At 47.7% G+C, this 21,582-nt stretch overlaps 2 protein-coding genes across 4 annotated transcripts; both read right to left on the bottom strand.

Moving 5' to 3' along the window:
* Nucleotides 1-161: 161 nt before the first annotated feature.
* Nucleotides 162-17,262, bottom strand: PCYT1A (phosphate cytidylyltransferase 1, choline, alpha). Of its 3 annotated transcripts, XM_015871797.2 has the most exons (10): nt 17,221-17,262; nt 16,416-16,487; nt 11,421-11,561; nt 9,120-9,219; nt 7,115-7,231; nt 5,813-5,964; nt 4,964-5,042; nt 4,087-4,229; nt 3,241-3,429; nt 162-2,677 (listed from the first exon to the last, which is right to left on the bottom strand). In XM_015871797.2, exons 3-10 carry the CDS (start codon nt 11,535-11,537, stop codon nt 2,471-2,473), a joined length of 1,104 nt encoding a protein of 367 aa, XP_015727283.1. In that variant the 5' UTR covers nt 11,538-11,561; nt 16,416-16,487; nt 17,221-17,262; the 3' UTR covers nt 162-2,470. The 3 variants fall into 3 exon arrangements, with proteins under 3 accessions (XP_015727283.1, XP_015727284.1, XP_015727282.1); XM_015871798.2 differs by lacking the exons at nt 16,416-16,487; nt 17,221-17,262 and adding an exon at nt 15,424-15,591; XM_015871796.2 differs by lacking the exons at nt 16,416-16,487; nt 17,221-17,262 and adding an exon at nt 15,151-15,267.
* On the bottom strand, nt 16,052-19,647 carry TCTEX1D2 (Tctex1 domain containing 2). The gene is made up of 5 exons (XM_015871803.2): nt 19,514-19,647; nt 19,273-19,406; nt 18,370-18,439; nt 17,221-17,284; nt 16,052-16,487 (listed from the first exon to the last, which is right to left on the bottom strand). Exons 1-5 carry the CDS (start codon nt 19,579-19,581, stop codon nt 16,440-16,442), a joined length of 384 nt encoding a protein of 127 aa, XP_015727289.1. The 5' UTR covers nt 19,582-19,647; the 3' UTR covers nt 16,052-16,439.
* Nucleotides 19,648-21,582: the final 1,935 nt, after the last annotated feature.

Here is a 21,582-nt window from a genome sequence, read left to right as displayed (position 1 = left end):
GGTGGGATGGGTGAGGGGTATGTGCAGGACAGCCCCAAAGCAGCACCACGTGTATCCCAGAGAGACAAGATCTGCCATATATATAAGACAGCACTGGGGGTGGAGCCAGCAATCCAGGAAGAAACAAAACTAAAAAGCCAATAAATAAAAGAACACTAGTGTAGAATTCGAGTGGCCATTTTAATTTAAGTGCCAGGAGGAAGCAGGGATTATTGGTTATGAGAAACAGTTCTGTTATTCCAAGCTACGTGTAAAATCAGGTCTGGCTTCTTACCAAGCACCCCAGGTTGTGCAGACACCAAGGAATAAGCAGGGTCTCCATGAGACAAACCACCATCTGAAATACCATTATTATCTCAAAGTACAGAACACTGCTGTACAACTTGTGTTTAGAGCAGTAGTGAGGCTCTGACACAGCATGGCCTGGCTGGGGAAAGCAATGTAACCCCAGAGTGAGGGAAGGGTGAAGAAAGGAGGTGGAAAAGGCAGGGAAAAAAGAACATGGGTGATATAAATGAAGTGCTTTATCACTCATAAACCAGGTGAGTAAAAACTGGCTTGTATCAAGTGACTGTTACTCGATCTGTACAGCTTAAAATCAACAGCAGCCAGCCATGCTCCCAGACCTGTGCACATCCCTGCTGGGGACCAAGTGGCAGATCAGGAATCCCCCAAATACTCTCACACAGGCTGCAGCCTCAACAGAAGCACAGAGCAAAGAGATTCCTTCCCTCTGAGTTTCCACCAAGCCCTCTGGGTAGTCAGATCAACAAGGTAAAAGCTGATGAGCAGCAGCTCGCTCCTTCCATGGAGCATCCCTGGCAGCACTGCTCAGCCCACAGCTTGTGGCAGCATTTGGATTCATCTCCTTGCAACCGCTGATCCCTAAATCCCACATCCCAGTTGGAAGAGCTCCCTGCAGTATTGCTCCCAGCACTGCAAGAGCACACGGGTTGCTCAGCCCAGCAGCTCCACCCAGAGACTTTGGATGTGACAGACAAACCTGAATGGATAAGCAAGTGGGAAGCAGCAGCCCACTCCCTCCAGTATTGCCTGCCAGGACAGAGCACAGGAGCAGCTCAGTGCATGGGAACGAAGCACGTAGAGCTGGAGGCCATGCAGCTCAAAGCTCACTACACAACCACAACAGCAGGCAGGACTAGGACCACCATTTCAGATAAGCAGATCATGTGTTTAAAATCTGAAGAAGCTGCAGTGCTCTCTGAGGCTCCCCAGCCCGCTTCAAGGAGCAGAATAAATGGGCACAGGTTTGTGCAAGGCAGGGAACTGCCACATGGGACTGTGGCTCCCCGCTGGGGTAAAAATGTGCCCTTCATCTGTCCAGCTACACACACCCATGTGGACAGTGAGTTGGCTGTACGAGGTCACGTTGTGTCCTTACAGCAGCAACTTCACAGCACCAGTGTAAAGGACTGCTCCAGCCCCTAGAGCCAGCAACTGAAACACAAACACGCACAGAGCACAGTGTTGAAGGGCTGTTTGGACTGACAGTAAAACTCACAACATGGCAGAGGCTGGGACAAGGAGCTTCCCAAAAGAGTACACACATTCATTTCCTACCCGACGTCTCTTACATCGTAGGAAAAGCACAGACAACAAGTGCCCTGAAGCAAAGATTCACTCTTCTCTCCAACAGCAACTGAGGGCTCAATTTTAGGTTAATTTAACTGTCCTATTAAGACTGGCTGGAAAGGCCTTTCCCTCGCAGCCCTCTGAGCAGTTTTGGAGCTGCAAATGCTGCACGTTTACAGGGTGTGCAGCTGTGGAGCTGCGACTTCTTCCAGGGTGTAGCTCATGCACTCTAAGCCACCTGCCCCAGTGCCAGCACACCCTCGCTGTGACACACTGGCAAGCTCAGCTAAGAGGTGTGAGCACTATAGAGTCTGCCAGATGGGCTCCTATCAGCTCCAGTGCAGCAGAGAGGTCCCTATTTCCCAGTAGCCTCTATGCAAGGCTGCTTTCTGCACGCTGTTGAGGCGCTGCTGGTTGAGGAACTGAGGGGTCTTTCACTTGGCAGTGGCATGGATACTACCTGGGGGTGGGAGGTATAAGACTGAAGAGCTGAAGGAAAGAAGGGACAGATTGGTCTTACTGCCCTCCATCTCAGCTGGAGGGTTAAAGAGGGGAAAAGAAACCGAAAAGCAGAGCCATGATTTGGTGCTATTCTTTGTGTTTTAAAAGACTAGTTTCTTAAAATATAAAAACCATCTTTCCCCTGGAAAACACTAGAACGTAAACAATAAAAAGGGAATTTGGGGAGAAGGGAAAGGAGGTTTGAATGTGCTTCCAGGCAGCAGCCCTTGCAAAGAGCAGTGGGTGCCTTCCAGGCCCTACGCTCACCGTCAGCCCTGTTCCTATGGCTCTCTTGTTCATTTAGAGTTTCCCCCCCAAGTGGGTCTGGACTTAGGATTCAGCGATTAGCAGTTCGCAGCAAATCCTGGCCAGCAGCTTAATCCTCTTCATCTTCACTGATGTCATAGGTGACTGCAGACTCGTTCCTGGAGCGGTTGGCTGGCGAAGAAGGAGGAGTCTTGGTTGAAAAGGGCCAGCGGAAGGAAGGAGATGGGGAGCGGTCGTGTGTGGGGCTACTGCTGGGACTCTGCTTTGGGCTGATGGCCTGTAGCATCCGGCCCTTGCCCTCCTTCAGCATGTGTTTCTGGTGATGGAAGCAGAAAGGTAGTTAGCATGGTTCAAACATAGATGGAAATGGATAGTATTCACAGCTTGTGCAGCATTTGGTGCTGCTGAGTCTCTTCAGTGCTTCATGCAATATAAGAACAGAAGGAACCCAAGCATAGTTCTAACCTATGGACACTGCATCACCATTTCCAAGCACCTCCAGAATGAAGTGTGACATCCAGACAGCACCACAGCACAGCCTGGCAAAAACCCATCACTTCAGACATATCCCAGTGACAAACTGACTGTCAGTCTCTTGGATGCTCTCTGGCCCACAGGATGCAAGCCAAAGTTCACAAACCAGCTTCTGAGAAACAGAGACCTTTCATGCTACAGCCATAACTGGCTTTTATTCAGCTGGCAGTGGTGAGGGATCTCAGGACGCAATGCTGCCCAAGCCTGAAACAGCTTGCCAGGAGAGTGGCAACGCAACCTGCACCACAACAAACCAGAAGCTTTGTTCTATAGAAGGTGGGCTCCCCATACTGACTGCCAAGCACCCCAAAGCCCCTCCCTCCTTTTCCCAGAGCAGCTCCTTACCAACGCTCCTTCTGGGCCAAACATCTCCAGGAAATTGCCAATGAACTCTCGAGACTTCTCTTCCCACTTCTGAATGAGATCAATACTTTTCTCCTCCACTTTCTGGACAAATTCTTTTGACTTCTCCTCTACGTCCTTCACCCTTTTTTTCACCTTATCCACACGCTCCTGCAGGTGATATTTCTTCTCCTGTTGAGTAAGCAGTGGGTCAGAATACAGCTCACCAGATCTGAGTGGTGACTGCCTCTGTTCTGCTATTACACTGAACTGTTGCTTAAGACTCAGCATCTCCATGAGTTTTGAAACTTCTGTTTCACTTCAGCGATGCTTTTCTCCTAGACTAAATGGCAGACATGCAGTGGGGCTGTGAGATGCTTTGTGGTAGTCACTGGCCCAGTCCACAAAGCATGACTAAACCCAGAGATAAGGGCTATTTAAGCACAGTGCATGGAAGAAGCAAATATTTATAAAATATACTGATTAGATTTGAGTGACCTACAGAGGTCTTCTTGTCTATCATGACATGCCAATACTTTTTACAAGGCGTTCTTAAACAGAGGCAGAATTACATTCCAAATTGAGGCCAAGCAGCCATTACCTCTCCTGCTTTAATTTGACTTGAATTTATTTAAAAAAGCATAGTGTCAGAGCGATAAGAAAAATGTTTACTACTTGATTTCCAACATCAGAGAAGCCTCCTGTGATGTATTTTGCCTCTGTGTTCCACTCAGTACAGGAACAGAGCATGCCCTTCCTCCCTAACGAAGCACTGTTACTCCTGCAGCTCCAGGGGGCACCTATAACTTTTCTGAACAAGAAGTTATACTGAAATACATTTCTACTCACGTTTATGAAGCTGACATTGAGCTCCTTAGCTGTGTAGCCCCTCTGCAGGTTCCGCCTGGCATAAACATCGTAGTCCCGCACGATCCGGGTGATGATATCGGATGTTGAGATCCCCTCAGTCCTCTGAGTTGGTGCAAACATGCCTGAAGGTGGAGAACAGGACTCGGGACAACTGTAGCAAGACGCACACTGCCACCTCTGTTAGTAAACCACCTCCCCTGCCATGAGCACACTTTCTACCCATCCTCACACTACCACGTCTTGAATATACAATACCACACTCTCCTTTCTAGGACTGGTGAGGGGGAACTAAGACTCCAGCATGTAAAATATATTTCTCACTGAAATACAAATACATCTTTTGATTAAAAAGCTCCAGTTCTCCACTTCAGCAGGTCTGAAAACTACTGAGTATAATCAACTGCTTTTGGAAGGGTCTGCTGATAAGGAGAGAATAAGGAGTACTGCAAATTTGTAGGTGGAACTGTAAGCTCAGATGGCTCCGTTTTGATAGCTTAAAGTCAGCTGCATCCCCACGGAGTTTTACAGCAATCAGCTACAGGATCCACTCTGTGAACTTCGTAAGGTTCTCGATTGGTGAGAATCTGTAAGCCAAATCATTGTTTTTTTTTGCCAAAAGGAGATTGTTAATCACAATAACAGGACTGGGACAATAACAATAAGCTGGGATGTGAAACAGCTTTGGCCTCATGAATTAATATCCAAAACCAGCATTCTTCTTTCTGTCCTCAGAGTCTACTAGACACACCTTGTTCCCAGGGGGTCACAGCCACTTCCCCATGTGTAACCCTGCCACACAGGAGAAACTCCAACAGATCTTCAACAGGAATCCCTGGAGAATCCAACTCAGACTCACCTGCTTCTTTTATATGCTTATAAACATCATCACTGCCAGCAGAAGAATAGGGGATGTCATCATGTGCAACGAAGTCGATCTGAAAATTAAGAAAGCAATGTGAGAGTCAGCATTTAACTCTGAGCATGGAGACTCCTGCTTTCTGCCTAAGGATGATAACTTTTTGCTCAATATCTCCACTCAGGGGCATGCCAGAGAACAGCAAGACACTTTTCTCTTGTAAATCCAAGGCAGAGTAGTCCCACCTTATCACTAGCAATTGCCTACTAAAACCATTAGCACACAACAAAGAGAAAGGGTTGGGACAAAGGACACAGCTGCTTTAGGCTCCATAAATAGCTTTTGAATGCCCACAAGGGAAACTGAGCCCCAGACCCCTCCTCACTTCCCAAAGCAGTTCAGCAGATGTCAGAGATTCCTTTCACTTTATCTTACCTACTGATAGGACAACAGAGCTTTCCTGGTCTCCTGCTGCAGGGAAGCTGATATAGATCTAATGTGGTCCTGTTGAGAGCATGTGGACCAGACAACCTGCAGAAATCATTCCCACCCCATGTTATGCTCTCTCTATGCTTGTTTCACATAATTCTGTGACCAGCATCAACTTCTCCTGGAACAAGCAGAACAACCCTTCTGCCCTCTCAGACTCCTTTACTGTGTCACTATTTGCCAGCTCAGCACATGCTTCCATGCAAGAAGCCCCACATAGCTCCCATAACACAACTCATTCTATATTTAAGGATCTTCAGCACAAACAGGTTGCTTGGGCAGAGGTCACCTCCACAGATGAATTCTTGCTGTAAATAGCACCTAGTGAAAATTCAAAGCAGGTTAGATGCCATATATTACCCTATGCTCCGCCAGGAATTCAGGGGTGAGTGTCCACGGTGCATTTCTCACCACTTCATCCACATAGCGACAGTGCTGCACGGCGTCATACCGCTCGTTCTCATTCATCACCGTGAAGCCCTTGAAGTTATGGGTTAGCTCATCACTGCAGACTGAAGAAAGAGGCACAGAGAAGAGTGAAGCTGAGCTACTTATCCCAGTACTTCACAGCAAAAGGACCCCACACACTGGAGCCCATGGAAAAACAACAACAACAAAAATCCCTATGCTTCTGATTTCACCAACAACGCGCCACAATCTGGCTCTTGGGAAATGAATAAGAAGAGTTCACAGAAAATTAAGCTCATTTAATTAAGTTCTATGGAAAAGTAAATGAACAACTCTTCATAATTCTGCACATAAGGCATTGGAAAGGAAGTAGCTTTACGTGATTATCAGACACAAAAGTAAACAAGGCATTACCAGTCTCAGGGTATGGGATGTATTTATATTCCAGACAAACAGATGATAAAGAGCGGGTGAGATTGCTCCCAGCTTGGAGCTAATGTTCACTCAGGCTGAGGTCTCTTGTCTCTGTCAGTTCCTGGTGTGAGGGGAGCAGATCATTGCCCTCCCCCTTTAGCAGTCACCCAGAGGCAGAGAGCATGATTAGAAGCCTTGCTCCACTAACATGTTAATAGTGTTCCCTGAAGTTATTTTCCTGTATGGTGTATATCATTTATGTATCCAGTTTGTCCTTCTGCCTGTGAGATTTCTAAGCTCAGAGCATTCTGAAACTTTCATTAACCGTAGCAGCCCTCCCCAATCCTTTCCCATTCCAGACACCACTTGAGCACACATAAAACATTCAGAAGTACCACTGCAGAAAAGCCCTCAGCAGCAAATGAATCTGTGACAGGGAAACAAACCACATGGAGACATTACGGATGGTCTATTGTAAGATTAGAATTCCATTTTGCTTCAAGAAGTTGATGATGGTTGAGAAAACTAGTTACAAGTACTCCCAGCTCCTGCTACCATTCACTTCTTAAATATCTGGATGCTACATTTGGCTACATCTCCTCAGGCAGTCAGGAGTCCATCACAAACTAGAGGAGCCAGATTAGAATAGGTAGATGAGGAGCCTTCTCCTTTTGGTACTGAATTAGGCATATCTGGCTGTCAACATAGTGCAATGAGACTACAACAAATTTAAGATAGCAGCCACCAAGGCCATAAAGACAAAAACCCCACTGTGCCATCTGTATGCACAACAGCAGAGGTTAATGGTGTTCCTACAAAGTCAACAAGATCACTCCTTACCTCCCACAATGAGGTATGTGTTTGGGAAGAGGTTCTTTGCTTGCATCAAGGCCCGGGCATGTCCAGAGTGAAACAAGTCAAATATTCCATCAGCGTAAACTCTGACAGGGCGATCCACTGTGCCAAAGAAACAGACAGACAGACATTGATGAGGGTGCCTTCCTGGAGAAGCAGCTGCTGCTCCTGCCCGTGTGACCTTCTGAAACTCACAGACAGTTGCATAAAACTGGCAAAAAAAAAAACCCAAAAAAACAAAAAACCAGCCCACAGAGCTGAAATTATATCCATGTTCAAAGACAGACTCAAAACATGCCACATACCCACTGGAACAAGATGGAGGGAGATCAAGGGGAAAGCAAACCCTGAACATCTGCCTCCTATGGAAATCTAAATGTAACATTAAACTCTTGCACAGCAAGGAGCTACCAAAGGGCCAAAATGTTTTTCAGGCACCTGATTTCCCTTGCCAGCCAGGACAATCCTGCTGAGCTGCTGGCACTATCAACTTAATCCATAGGTTAATAAGGAAGAAAAAAGGCCACCAGGCCATCTCTGCCAGAGAAAACTGCATCTCCCTGAGGTCAGCACAAAGGTAAGTTGAGATAGACCAGTAACTGCCATGTAACAACAGGAGACTCCCAACTTCTGGTGCCCTGGGATGACATGGGACTCCAGCTATTGTTGCTGCTAACAGAAATGTACACATTCTTGGTATCCGACACTTGGAAATGGCCTGCTGTTCTCTGGCTCAAATCAGGCAGACTCAGATTGGTGTGAACAGAAACAAGTCAAAACCACAGCAAAGAAGGGGCAGAGAGAAGACCCAGCAGAAAAGCTGAAACCTCATGGGTCTGGGGAAGGCCCTGCCTGTGCCCAGTGACAGAGCATGGGAGGCAGCAAGAGGAAGACTTGACGCAAATGGAGGGATAACAGGTTCAAGCCAAGCGGAGGAGTCAGTTTGAGGACAGCCTCTTACAGTCATTTGTCAGCAGATCTGCCTCTGTCTGAAGGTGCCGGGAGGCTCTGGAGGGTCAAGGATTTGGAGATCTAAAACTATAAAAGCTTTCTGTATGTCAGGAGAGGGCTGACCCTGACACAGCTTTGCTAAATTGCAATTATGTTCTGGAAATTGGCTGGGACATCTGCTCCTTTTCCTCTATATCTGCAATAGCTGCAGTCTCTGAGAACAGGATGAAACAGCAACAAGGAGACACACACTGTATTATAGACTCAGCAGGCAGAACAGCCACCAAAGCAGACACCTTTGTGTAGGTTCCAGAGACTTTCAGCTGGGAAACTAACATGGAGTGTGCAAAGCACTACATTTATAAAAACTCCTGAAGGAAATCAGTGTCAGATCTCAGTCTGAGCTGGCTTTTCTTTCAGCATCAGTCTGATAATTAGAAGCACAGCACTTTTATTATCCTGGGGTCTCCATAACAGAGAGGCCAAGTAAGAGAGCACTGTCTGCACAGTCTGTTTGACACGAGAGTGAAACCATCCCCCATGAAAGGACAGTCCTGTCTCTGTTTCCCCTTTGGGTTTGCAAAGAGAACAGTTTCTCCCAGTTTTAGTGAATAAGAAGACACAGTCCTGCTGTGGGGCTGTCCTGTTTTGTTTAATGACACTGCAAACTACAATGGAACACTCTGGACAAAGGTGTATGTTGGTTTTGTGCAGCCATTTCAAAAGAGATGACTTTTAAAGTGCCTGACTTTAAGTTGCCTCAGACTAAGTCATACCAAGAAGCGTTCAGGTCTGACAGTAAGCTTTAGCTGTCAGAGGCACAAGGAACACCTAAAATATCAATATTTGTTTCGAAGTCTTATTGGTGAAGGTACAGCTTCACACACAGGCTCCAATTTCAGTTGGACTGGCAGGCCCAACTACACACAGGAACTGTTATCTAATCAACAAAGCCTTAACAAAGCATGTGGCTGCAAACACATCCCCCACCCCACATTCAACATTTATACATTCCCCTTAGAGCCTGGCTCTTACTTACAAGGGGTTCCTCTCATCGCTTCTTCATACGTCACTCTGATGTACGGCTTGCTGTAATCGATTTCCAATTCATCTGAAAATGGAGCTGGCTCCCTCAGTCCCTACACAGACAGAGAAGGTCAGCAGTGAGAATGCAAAGGTGAACAAGACAGCGTAGCAGCAGCAATGCCAATGCAGTGTCCTAGCCACTGAGTGACTCACTGAGTCTCTGCACAACTTGAGCACATGTACTGAAAGACTAATTAGTGTTAAACCTCCAAACAGCCCTGCAAGGTGATTTGGCCTCAATTTGGGGGCAGAAGAAATGGGAACTTCAACAAACTGTACCCTCACAGATCTGCTCCTCCAGACAAGCACTTTGCTGTGCTCGTGTGTTTGAGAGCTTGTGCTGTGATGTACAGATGGTAACAGCTCCTCAATTTGAGTATATGAATGAGCAGAAGAGCGATACCAAAAGCAGAACAAATCCTTAAGGAATCGGTGTACCACTGTTCATTTCTGAACCATAAGTAACAAGAGACTGACCTCGATTTGCAGCAGAATATGTCTTAATGCTGCAGGAAAACCTCTCTAATCCACTAGCTTGACCTCAGCAGAAGTCCAGGCATTGTTTCTGGTTTCTGAATCATGACAAAACATCTGATTTTCACATAATGGAACAAACAACTCAACTTCCTTCTAGCAGGAAGGTGTGAGGCAGCAATGGGTTTCTCCTTCCTGAGCCAGAAGGTGACAAATCAAGCTTGCAGGTTAGTACAATAACACTCCTAGCTGCAAAAAGCTAATCAGCAATTTCCTCTCTGGCTTCCCACCCCACTGTGACATCCTGCCACAGTGCCCAGCACCACTACAACCAGAGGGACCATTGCTGCAGCTGTTAATGTAAATCCTTGCTACAGTGCTCCAAGTGAAGTGCATGGGAAAGCAACTGCTGACTGTTACATTCAAGCAAACTGATGCTGCTGAAATTAACATCAGCATTTACTGAGGTCCCCGCATTTCACACACCGGCTCCTCTGATGGGTCCTTACTGCTAGGTAAGGCCTTTGCCTTTCTTTTCCTTGCTGCCATTGTATTTGGGGCTTGTGAATAAAACCAGACTCTGTACTTTGGTCATCTATAGAGCAAAACAAACCTAGGAATAAGAGGACAAAAAAACTACCAAAATTACCAGAGGATCACAGAGAAACACTCACAGAAGCTCCTGCCAACCTTGTCCTTCCACCACAGCATCTACAAGGGTCAGGACACAACTTGATGTGCACAATGCAGCAGTCTAGACATTACTTGCTTTGTGCGATTCATATACAGACAGTTTATTTCTAACACAGGACAGACACCAAATTGAAGTGCAAACAATCCCATGGAATAAGCCATACACTTCTCTTTCCTCACCAAAAGATGTGGGGTCTTTAAGAGGGACAGGATGCATTGTGATGAGAGTCATGCAATAGCTCAAGCTTCTATTCCCAACACTTATAATCTGTCAGATGCCCCGGGACAGGACTGAAGTGTTCACTGAGTAGCAAAACATTGTTATCAAAGAGAAAAGCTGTAACACATCACTGTATTTCACCAAGGACTTTGACCCCAGAATGACATGGCAGGATGGAAGCTGCTTCTCAAAGAGATACAGAAAGAACAACCAGAGCACACAATACAAAGGAGAGCTCTGGAAGAGGAGCAGAGAAGAGCTGTACAAAGCTCATCATCACAATATCACAACAAGGACAGTATTAAGTCAGCTCTTCATACTGACATTAGCCAGGACAGACGCCCTGTGGAAGAATCTCTTGTCACAACAGGAAAATAAAGAAGTTATCCTCCCAGTTTCAGACAGGCTGCCTCTGCAGGTACTGAACTCTCAGCCCACCCATAGGTCTCCTACTTGACAAGGGCTGCTTTCTGCTCGGCACAGGTCCTGTTTCTCTGCTTTCTTGGAGTATTTCTCCTTCCTGGGTCTGTGAGAAATCCCACCTACACTGAGTGAATGCTTCCACTTGTGGACACCTATCTGCATGTCTGCTTGGGAACAGATTAAGTGAATACAAACAAGCTGGACAAACCGCAAAAGCAGCTTAGCGACGCTTGCTTCAGATCTAATTTAAGCCCATGTTGTATGTCATTAGTATGAGCAAAGGAAGATTTCAAACTGGCTTTGCAAGGATAGCTCCTGTCATTTGCTTCTTTCCTTCCCCTTGTTTTCTGAGTCCACAGAAACCCCATCGCATTTATCTTCCTTTGTTCTGACTTCAGCACTCAGCCTCCCCAGCTCTTCCAGCTCCAATCTCTGCTTACTTACAGATGAGCGCCGGGACATTTTTGCAGGGATTCCATCCAGCTCCGTCGCCCCGTTGGGGCCAGATCCATCTTTTCTTCTCTTTCGGGAATTGAGCCTGGAGGAGGTCGGTGGCTCCATCTTGCCAAGCACGTCCAGTAGAAGCTGCAACAGAGACAGATTTTAAACAAGCAAATAAATAAATAAATATGTATTTTTCAGTCTGCAGCAGGCAGAGCGTACAGAAGGTCAGCGCAAAGACACAGTCACCTAACAAGAGGCTTAGCCAGTTCTATTTGGCACCAGCTGCCAAGTCTTGACAAACAGTGCCTGGTGGGAATACTGAATCACTTAATGCAACTCGGAGCTGTTCTGTAGAGAGAAGCACACAGCAGTCAGCTGCCTCGAGAGAAACTCACACGAGAGTTGCAGTGTGAGTTGTAAATCATTAGTACAGGCCAATTGTGCTATTTTAGCTATTGAAAGGCAACCTAAGGATTTAGACATGTCCTGTGCACGTTCGGCCCTCCCCCATCTCTCATTTTGGTGATACTGGATGCAAACATTAAGTGGAAGGATAAGGGAGAGGGAGAGAAGGGGTGCAACCTTTGGCTTGCAGTCTGCTTTGTGTTCATCTAAGACTGTGCTGCAGCTCCTCTCATCACCAGCTCACCTCACCTCACCATCATGCTTCCCTCTCGTTCCTTGTCTCCTCCTGCAGTGGTGACTCAGCTGGTGGCAAAGCAGCTGCCTGTCACATTAAGGCACATTTACTCCTGGCACTCTGTGTACCAGGCTGTACTCAGCAATGGATGTGATGAATGGACAGAAAGACAACCTGCTTGGGATGGAAAACATGACAGCTATCTGCAAGATAGCCATCCTGGCTTTTGCACTGGGGTCATCGTACACTGCAGCTTTACCAATAGGGCCCTGGAGCATTAAGAACAGCTGAAGCAAAGCTATGGGTTTGTAAAAATGCAGGACAGCAAACATTTCTTTTTCAGCTGCTGCCAGAGTTAGATACAGCTGCTGCATTTGCCAAGTTTATTTGTAAAGTGCAGCAACTAAGCATTACCTCTTGTGCTCACTCAAAGTGTGCAGCAAACAGCACCTTGGACCCGCTTTCCCCGAGAGCAGCATGAACCCTCCGCCCAGGAATGATGCCTACGTGCATGCCTTTACACCCTAATCACTAGGGCTGCGTGGAATTCAAAGCTTCTCCCCACCCATCTGCAACATTCTAGGTGGGGCACTGAGAGGAAAGAGAACAGGCAGAGACCCTCTGAGCACCCTCTGTGCTGGTGCTTGGGTCTCTCTGAGTACTCCTGCTTGGGATGAGCTGAGGCTGTCCTCAGTGCTGGCCACTGGGTGAAGTTCTGCCCTCCAGCAGCCAGCAAGCTGAAAGAGAGCTGTTAAGAAGCAGTTTGAGTGATTGGACTTACTCAAGAGCGGATGACTCTGAGTTAAGGAATGTCCCAAAGGAATTAAGTGCTGTTTAATAGCTTGCAAAAACACTGCTTTTCCCATCAAGCATCACCAAGATGATACCTTGTGAACAGCGTTAGGGTCAAATGCAGCTGAACTGGTTTGGGGCTATGTGCCCCAAACTGCGATCAGAGCTAACGTAATGCACTAAGTTAGGAAAAGAGAATCTTTAGGTGAGCGGGGAGCCAAAAAATACTGGGAAGAAGACAAAAGTGCTGTGGAAAGCAGCTGGAAAAGCTTTACCATCTTCCAAAGGGAACAGAGGAATGGTGTGTGGCCATTTCACAGCTGCATGAGCCATCCAGTGCTCACCATAATGCTCGTCAGTTAAGTTCACTGCATTTCCCCTATTCTAGCAATTAACCTTATTTCCTAACAGGAAAATACATGGGAATGAGCAAATGCAAACTCAGGCTCGAACAGTTTACAGCCCTAAGCTCTAAGTCTTCAACCACTTAAGCAAACATAACTGTAGGGCAGCAGCTTCCACCATACCTCTATGAAAGCATGGGGTGTGACATGAGTATTCCTTGGGTTTTGCAAGTTGCCATCTTGCAAGCATACCCTGCATCAGATATTTACTTTATTATCACAGTCCTACTAAAATTGCCTAGTTCACATGAGCATTCATACAGCTTATGTTGGGACCTTAAAGCCCAGCCATCCCCACCTACAGCCAGGACCTCATGATGGAGCCTCTGCAGTGTCTGGAGCTTGGCTGGGCTGAGTGACGCAGCTCTGTTAATTACTTAAACTACTGCAGAAATTAAATGGTAATTTTACCACTCTTCAGAGCTTTCAAACCTCTACCCTGTGGCTAGTGTGTTTCCAGGAGCTCCTTCCAGCACCAAAGGCATCGTCATTAAAAGCTGGGAACAAACTCTTTTGAAAAGAAACTATACCTTAATGTGACAAAGCTGCTTATCTTACAACTTTTTTCTTCCTTAGATTCAAATGACTAAAATAGCCCCTAAACAATGACTTTCTAACAACATGATCCAGCATCTGCAGCTGAGCTGAACACACGAGCACACATCTCTGCTTCCCCAAATACGTACAACACGGACTGCTCTAAAATGAGTTATGTTTGCAGCAGATGGAGAGGTCCGAGCTGACACAAGGCTGATGCTGGGAGCATGAACCCCCCCACCTCGTGCTGCCACGCTCCTCAGCTGCACTGCCCGCCTTGGTGCTGCCCAATCAACCCTCCGAACTCAGAGTCAGATGTAGCTGTCATGTGCTGCTCTGCCTACAAGATCACTCTGCAGAACTGAGCTATTTCTCTTCTGCTGACTCATCCGCAGCCAAATACTACCAAAGTTTGCACTGTGCCAGCTGTCTGCCGGCAGGAATTGCCCTGACACATGGAGGGCACTAAGCGAGAGCCTCTGGGAGAAGGAAGGAGCCCTGTCACTTCAGATAACTCCTGCCAGGCTGCAAAGTGCCTGGACTACCCTCAGTGTCCCCCAGTCACAGGGAGAACAGACTCTGAGCTCTGTTCCACAATACAGAACCTCTGGTTCACGATCCATCTCACTGCCATGCATCTCTGAAGGTGTCTGTCGTAAGCTGAAAGGCTGAGGTTACCACCACCAGACTCATCACAGACAGCCCTAGAGACTGATGAAAGCCTGTTGACACGACGAGGGTTAACCCATACATAATTGCTGGGAGTGATAAGGATCTCTCCCCAGCCTGTGTTTAACAGCCTTGCCCAATAATCTCCATGCCAGCCCTGCCCAACTCCCCACACTGAGGGCACAGAACCAGGGACACGTGTCACTGTCCCCAGCTCTGCCTGCAGGTGGAACCCCTCCAGCCTATATCAAGCTTAAGGGTCCGGCGCTTAAAACACAGGCAGCTCCTGTGGTTAAGCCAACACAGCTACATCGCAATACATCAACAGCCACACGAACACGTGAGAGCGATTCCAGCTTGGCCACAGACCGACACAGCAGTACCCAAGCATGGAGTTGTACTACGCAGGCTGCCCCAGCTCCTTCCCAGGCAGGGCCCAGCCCTACAGACAGCATTATGGTGCTGCCGGTGTCTCCATCCGAGCTCACAGCCCTGTAGATATGCCATAACCCCAGGGCCGGGCTGCTGGGCACAGGATAACGGCTGCCAGGGGGGTCGTGCAGAGCACCGACAGCACACGGGGACCGCGAGGCACACGGACGAGACATCCCCCGTCCTCAAGCCCTGCCTGTACCGGCCAAGCACATCCCAACACCCCGCTGTCCCCCCCCGGTCCGGCCGCACGCACCTGCCCGGCTCGCAGCCGCCGCTCCAGCCGCCGCCCCGCCCCGCTCCCACCAACGCCAACGGGGCGCCGGGCGGAGCGCAGGAAGGGACCGGGGCGGCCCAGGAAACAGCGCCCGCTATCTGCGTTCCGGCCTGGAACGCCCGCTGAGCCGAAGGGAGGGATTGCTGCGGGGTTTACAGCCTGCTGGAGAATTGCGGTGAGCGAGCAATCAGGGAAGCCACCTCCTGTTTCACCCATCAGAGAATAATCAAATAAAACTGCTCCCAAACAAACCTATTAGAGAAACAGAGCCACGCTAACACCAGCATTGCAGGCAGAAGAGTGATTCCAGAAGATGCATCGTAATTTCTGACTTGGTTGCTCTGAGCTGCGCTGACAGCGTGATCTCCAGCAATAATCTCCAGCAGCATTCCCTATTGCTCCTGCCACAGCTGGAGCACAAACAGGTTTAGTCTCTAAAGATCCACCTTCATACCTTGAAATATCCTGAGAGGCAAAGGTTGAGAAAGCACTGCAATGTTTGCTGAGAGGGGAACCAGCAGTGATTATTGCATGTGACACAGCTGCCTGACTGCACTGAGCCAATGAGGAGCTATAGCTGGAGGAGCTCTGACACCTGGTGAGGTGTGCAGGCTGCTGGCCTGACCCAGTGTCCTACATACCTTGTCTTCCTATCAATTAATATCAGTTCATGTGACACGGAGCTGGAATTGTCAACCCAGTTCTTAAAGAAGTGCCAAGAACAAATCCACGTAGGTAGAATATGAGGTCAGCTTTATGGGCTGACATACAGAGGATGCTCAGAAAACGTTTACCTGAGCAACACAGATGAACAATGAAGGCTAGCACATTTTGTAGAGCAGAGAGGATGAGCAGTGGAAAAGGCCAAGGGAAACACATGGGAGAGAAAAAGTAAATATACAGATTTATTATGTTACATTACTTGGAGATACTTCATTCTGCTCAGAAAACGAACCAAGTAAAAAGATAGAACTCTCTTAAAACAGAAGTTGTGTCTGCCTTAAAAACGACAGCTCCTGGCAATAGTCGTTTTAGGACAAAACCAGTACAAAAACAAACAGCAATTTACATAAAGGACATAATGACACCCTTAAAGCTATACTGGCATCAACAAGGGAGGAAGGTTGCTGTAGTTCAACATGTGTACTTTGTACAGCTGTACTGCATTACATATAAAAGGAAGAACACTGTGCATTTGTGTGTGTTATGGTAACAATAAAACACCCTCAAGTATTCTCCCCCACCTCTGTCCTTTTGTGCGGGTATCTTCAATAGTAGAAGCAGCCAAATGCAGCTACCACACAAAAGAGGCTGTCCTGAAGAAAACAGAGAAAGGCTTCATGTTAGCAAAAGCAAACTCTGTTTGCCCAACCGTAAAGGCTGACCTGAGGGAACACTTAGACCACAGCACTAAAAATACTTATAACCCAGCACTTTAGGTACTTAAAAAGGCAAAAATAAAGAAGAAAAGTTATATTATTCACCTCAGCTGTGCTGTGTCTGAATAGCAGAAGTGCCTCAATTGATTGGAATTACCAAAAGAGAAAATCCTCACCAAAGAGCAATCCATGCTCCTCCCTGTATTCTATAGCTCATAACAAAGATGTTCCCCCTAAAAACCTCGCAGCCCCATGTCTCTGAATGCTGTTTAGAGTCTTACAGCAGAGTTTAAAGCATTCCAGAGCAAATTTAACCTCTGTAGCAGGACAGTATAGGAAGTTTTAAAGTGTCTTGACTACTCCTCAGTCCTGGACTCCAGCTTTACTTCTGGAGAACAGCTCAGCAAAGCAAATAAGAAAATATCTCATACTCCACTTGTCAGCTGGTGCAACTTAAGCGACTTTCATACACTCCTGTGTGATCTACTCAAGAAATGGGTTCTATCATTTTGGATATCACACCTGCTTCAGAGATTTGTGAATGAGCAGGTAAATCGTTTTGTTTCAGTATGAGTTTTGGTTCCTTCCAAAGAAAAATCCGGTGGCTGCTTTTATCTTTGCTACGTGAAACAACAGCTTTATACTTTCCATTCTAAAAGTCAGTGCTTACATTCATGAAAACATCGTGAGCGTAGCTGTCAGTGTCAGCATCCCAGAAACATCGCGCAGCCATGCTAGACAAAGGAGAAAAAGGAAAGCCATTACCTACAGAGTTAGGTGTAAGGATCTAAGTGATCACAGGCACTTTAATTGAAACCAAATTGAGCTTCCTTTAAAGATAAGGGAAACTGGAAGCATTCTCCCCAATCCTGAGCCTAGATTGCCATTGCTAGATTCCCATTACGTGCTGTAACTGCCTCTGCATGTTGCTTATGCTGCATCCTCAAACTTGTCACCTGCCAGTTCCACTCCACTGTGCGGCAGCACTTGCAGCCTCATTGCTTTGATGCTTAAGAACCTTCTGACTTCAGGTCTGTGTGTTACAGTGACTAAATTAGCTTGCTCGTTCTTGTCCTTCACCTCTGGCACCCTCACATTGCATACTACTGATTTATTTATAGGGAACTATCATATTTCTTGGCAGCCTTCACATCACTAAAATACGAGCTAAGCACTTCTAGCCCTTTCATATCTATGCTCTCTGTTCCCTGAAAATCCTAGTGGCCTTTTTTAACATCTTGCTTACCTTAAAGGCAAATGACCAGACTGTCATGGGATATTCCAAATGAGACCTCACTGTTGCCTTGCCTCATGTCACTGATACTGTCTATTCCCTCCTTCAAATGCCCAGCTCCCTACCTGCTCCAGTCAGTCTCAGCCAATGGAATTGCTGTTTGCTTCACTTATTTCCTGCTGGAGCTCTAGGCACAAGAATAAAGAGAAGCCCTGCACATAAGGCGTAGAAACAACGAGTGCTGTTTCCTTTAGTCTTCTTAGAACACCCTTCTTAGGCCCTTAGAACAGACTGGATGTATGCTCCAGTTCATTGTGAATGCAGCACACCTCACAAATGCTTTTCAGCTTGCTAAGAACCATCATGCAGCCAATTATCACCAGTCAACTGACTTGTAGTAATTTAATCAGCCTCAGCCCAAGCCATCACTTGCTGCTTAGGAGAAAATACTTCACCTATTAACACCTGTAGAAATATCTTTGCAACTAGGAAAATTGGAAGCAGCCTCCAGAGGAGAATGGAAAAACAAAACCCACAAAACAACTGAAAAATCACAGAAATACAATCAGAAAACCCCAAACTTACTTCACTCCTCCTCCTCTCTGCTCCCCAATCACAACCTGCACCACCATTTTGTACCTCTCATATCCCTGCTCTGAAAAAGAAACAAAGGAGAGCAACTTCAAATGAACTTCAAATAAACTCTAAATAGGACACAGAGAGAAAGGCTTTTAATTACAAAGCTCTGTCCTGTGCAACTTAAATAAACACACATGCAGTTGATAGAATGGACAGATTGCCTCATAGCTTCTCTTTCCTCAGTGCAGAGAACCACAGTCTTACTGCCCTTGGAAGGTGAATGGGAGCATGTGGTGTCTGTCCAAATATATATCTGTGGGATCTTTGTTCTATAGCTTTCAAGAACTGAACACCTGGAGAGAATGCAAATAAGGCCATAGGTGGGTAAAAACCAATGTGAGAAAACTGGCTTATTTAAAAGCTGTTCTGATGCCAAGTTATTTTAGAGATTTCCTGCCATGTAGGTGTTTCCTTTACTTCTGAGTTGGGATAAAAGGCCACCTAAAAGCACAGGCAGGTCTATGCTGTGTGTCTGCAAAAGTATGTGATCCTTTCACAACAGCAAAGAAATACCATTATGAAGAATCAGCCCAGCAGATGGAGCACCAGCCTCATCCCCAGGACAGAGATGAATTAAAAATAAAAGCAATGCCGTGCTATCTCATGTGCTCAGAGCTGAAACACTTACAGGAAACACCTGCTGGATCCTGAAGTTGGTTCTCATGCTCAGAAGCACTGGAAGGGATCCTGCAAACCACCTACAGCACCTCTCAGTGCTGTAAGGCCACACTCACACTGACTGAGCTCCCCAACCTCTCCCCCCTTGAGCTCTACTTCTGGGCCTTGTTCTCACCCTCCTGCTCTTCCACAGCCAGAAAACCAACCACCTTTCCCAGCAGACCTCCTCACCTTTCAGCCTATCCTTTATAATCTCCGACAAAGCCTTAGTGAGCTCAGGGATCTCCTCAGGGACATAGTGCACGTTGGCCAGCTTCTCTTTCAGCACCGCACGGATACATTCCTTCACCGTGGCTGCCTTTAATCTGAACAACAAGAGGAGCCCGGTGGTTACTGTCAGCACAAAGAGCTGCCCCCTCCAGCTCCCCTAGGAGACAACGAGCCCACCCAATGACCCCTCCTTCCGTCTCACCGGCGCTGCAGGCCGGGCCTCAGGCTGTACGCGCTCCCATCCCCGGTGTCGGATCCCAGCTCGCCCATGACACAGCCCCGTTAATGGTTACTCCGGTAACCGCCGCCACTACCGGGTACGTCATCAAACACCGCCCCGTTCTCGCTCCGCACGTGGTCGCGATGGCGAACGGCTGCAGTGATGGGGTGTAATGGGGTTTAATGGGGTGTAATGGGGTTTAATGGGGGGGGTCGGTGCTTTGCTGATGGTGCGAGATAACACCGCTCTGCCCGCAGGCACCACGGAGCCTTTGGGGACCCACGCCCTGCCGAGCTGTTGTTTATGCAGCTCGATGTTCCTATCCCAGGGCAGAACGGTGCCGACAGCTCACGGCAGCGCCTTCTGAGAAGCTGACATCCTGCTTCCTCTGCCCTTCATCTCGGCAATCTCTGCCATCAAGTTTCCTATGTCTTGCAGCAGATGACAGCGCTCACAGCGCTCTCTCCGCACCTGGGTTGTAATGGAAACGCGGCGGGGTGGAGCGAGGGGCAGGAAGCCACCCCCGGCCCCCAAAATGAGCGTCCCCCCCACCCAGGGACACATCCCTGTACCCAGGGACACATCCCTGTTCTCTAAAGCTCCTGCCCCAAGCGCTGTGTGTTGCTGGAGCATCAGCCTCGTTGCTGTGATCCACCCGAGCCCCCCGTTCTTAGCACGCAAGTTCATCACCGTTGCCATCTCTGCTGCAGGACTCGGGCCCCTCGGTGCCCCTCTCTGCTCACCCCGTGTGGGTTGGAGCTCCGCGCTTTGCAGTGCATGCAAATCTACTGCACGGGCCCGTCCTAATTTCCGAGAAGCATCAGCGAGGCTGCGAGCGCCAGCTCTTGTTTATTTGCAAACAAAGTTAACCATTTCCTGCCCCTGCTGCCTGCTTCAGACCCACATTAAAAAAGGCTGGCTGTTTTAAGACCAACCCAAGGTCCTCTGAGCTGCCTTGGGGTGCTGCTTGTCTTGGGGGGGAGGATGAAGGAGAAGGGGGCTGCCCTATTCTCCATCCTGGTTTAGAGATGAACAATTGACTTTTTAAAGGATTAAAGAATCTTTTTTTGGCCTGGATGCTGCTTTTCCTTCCCTGGCATCTGGCTGCCCACATGCATCTACTCTGCCTTTGCCCCATCCTTGCTTTGCCCTACAGTTTCCCACCCTGTGATATCACATTACAGCATCACTCTGGGGCACGATTCACACTGCCCATTCCTTCCGGTGATCCTCTCTGCCTTGTTCCAGGTGGCCTTACTCCCCCCATTAATCCCTCCTTGTTCCACTGAGCAACAACCCCGTAGTGCCTCACTTTGAGCGTGTGTTGGAAAGTGTGAGCAACCACACGATGATTTTGATCAGAGCACAGGGGCATGAAGCAGTTTTTCTTGCTGATCCTTCCCTCAGCAAGGTGCAGCCTCAACTGTCACATCTTCCACCACCTGCATCTGAAATGCAAAGACTTCAAGGAGCTTTTGGGGTCTCCAGTGCTTCCAGTGACGTGGCTGGCTGGAGTTACCAGCCCCAGGATCAGCCCTGTGCTCCCTCTCCTTGGCCACCCCCTACTTGCTGCTGAGGTTGAAAGTGAGGTGTGGGTGAACCCCAGCCTTGCCGCTCACTCCTGAGAGCCTGGAAAATGATGAATGCATCACAAGAAAAGCATCATTTGCCCCAGTTATTAATTTTCCCCTGACACTTTCCAAAATTGCAACTGCAGTGTGCAGGAGATGCAGGAAGAACAAACAAGTGGTGCGGTTTCATCACCGGTTATTTGTTACATGAATATTAGTCACGGGGCGAGCGGGAAGCATCGCTGATGGAGAAATTATATCTATAGCAAATGTCACCCCAGTAACAGTACCCCAACCCCGGGCACCTGCCCCTGCTCTCTGCTCTTAGTCACTTCATGGGATATCATTGGATACAGGCCCGAGGGGAAAGCCTCTTCCTTTTCTTTCTCCTTGCTTACTCCCCCCTTTTCCTTTTCTCCTCATCCACCATCTCTTTTTCTTCTACTTTTCTCCTCTCTCTCCTCATCATTTCCCCCGTCT

Source organism: Coturnix japonica, chromosome 9, assembly GCF_001577835.2.
Source record: "Coturnix japonica isolate 7356 chromosome 9, Coturnix japonica 2.1, whole genome shotgun sequence".
Classification (NCBI taxonomy): Eukaryota; Metazoa; Chordata; class Aves; order Galliformes; family Phasianidae; genus Coturnix; species Coturnix japonica.
Note: the sequence above shows the minus strand (reverse complement) of the source record. Positions and strands in the feature narration are given on the sequence as shown.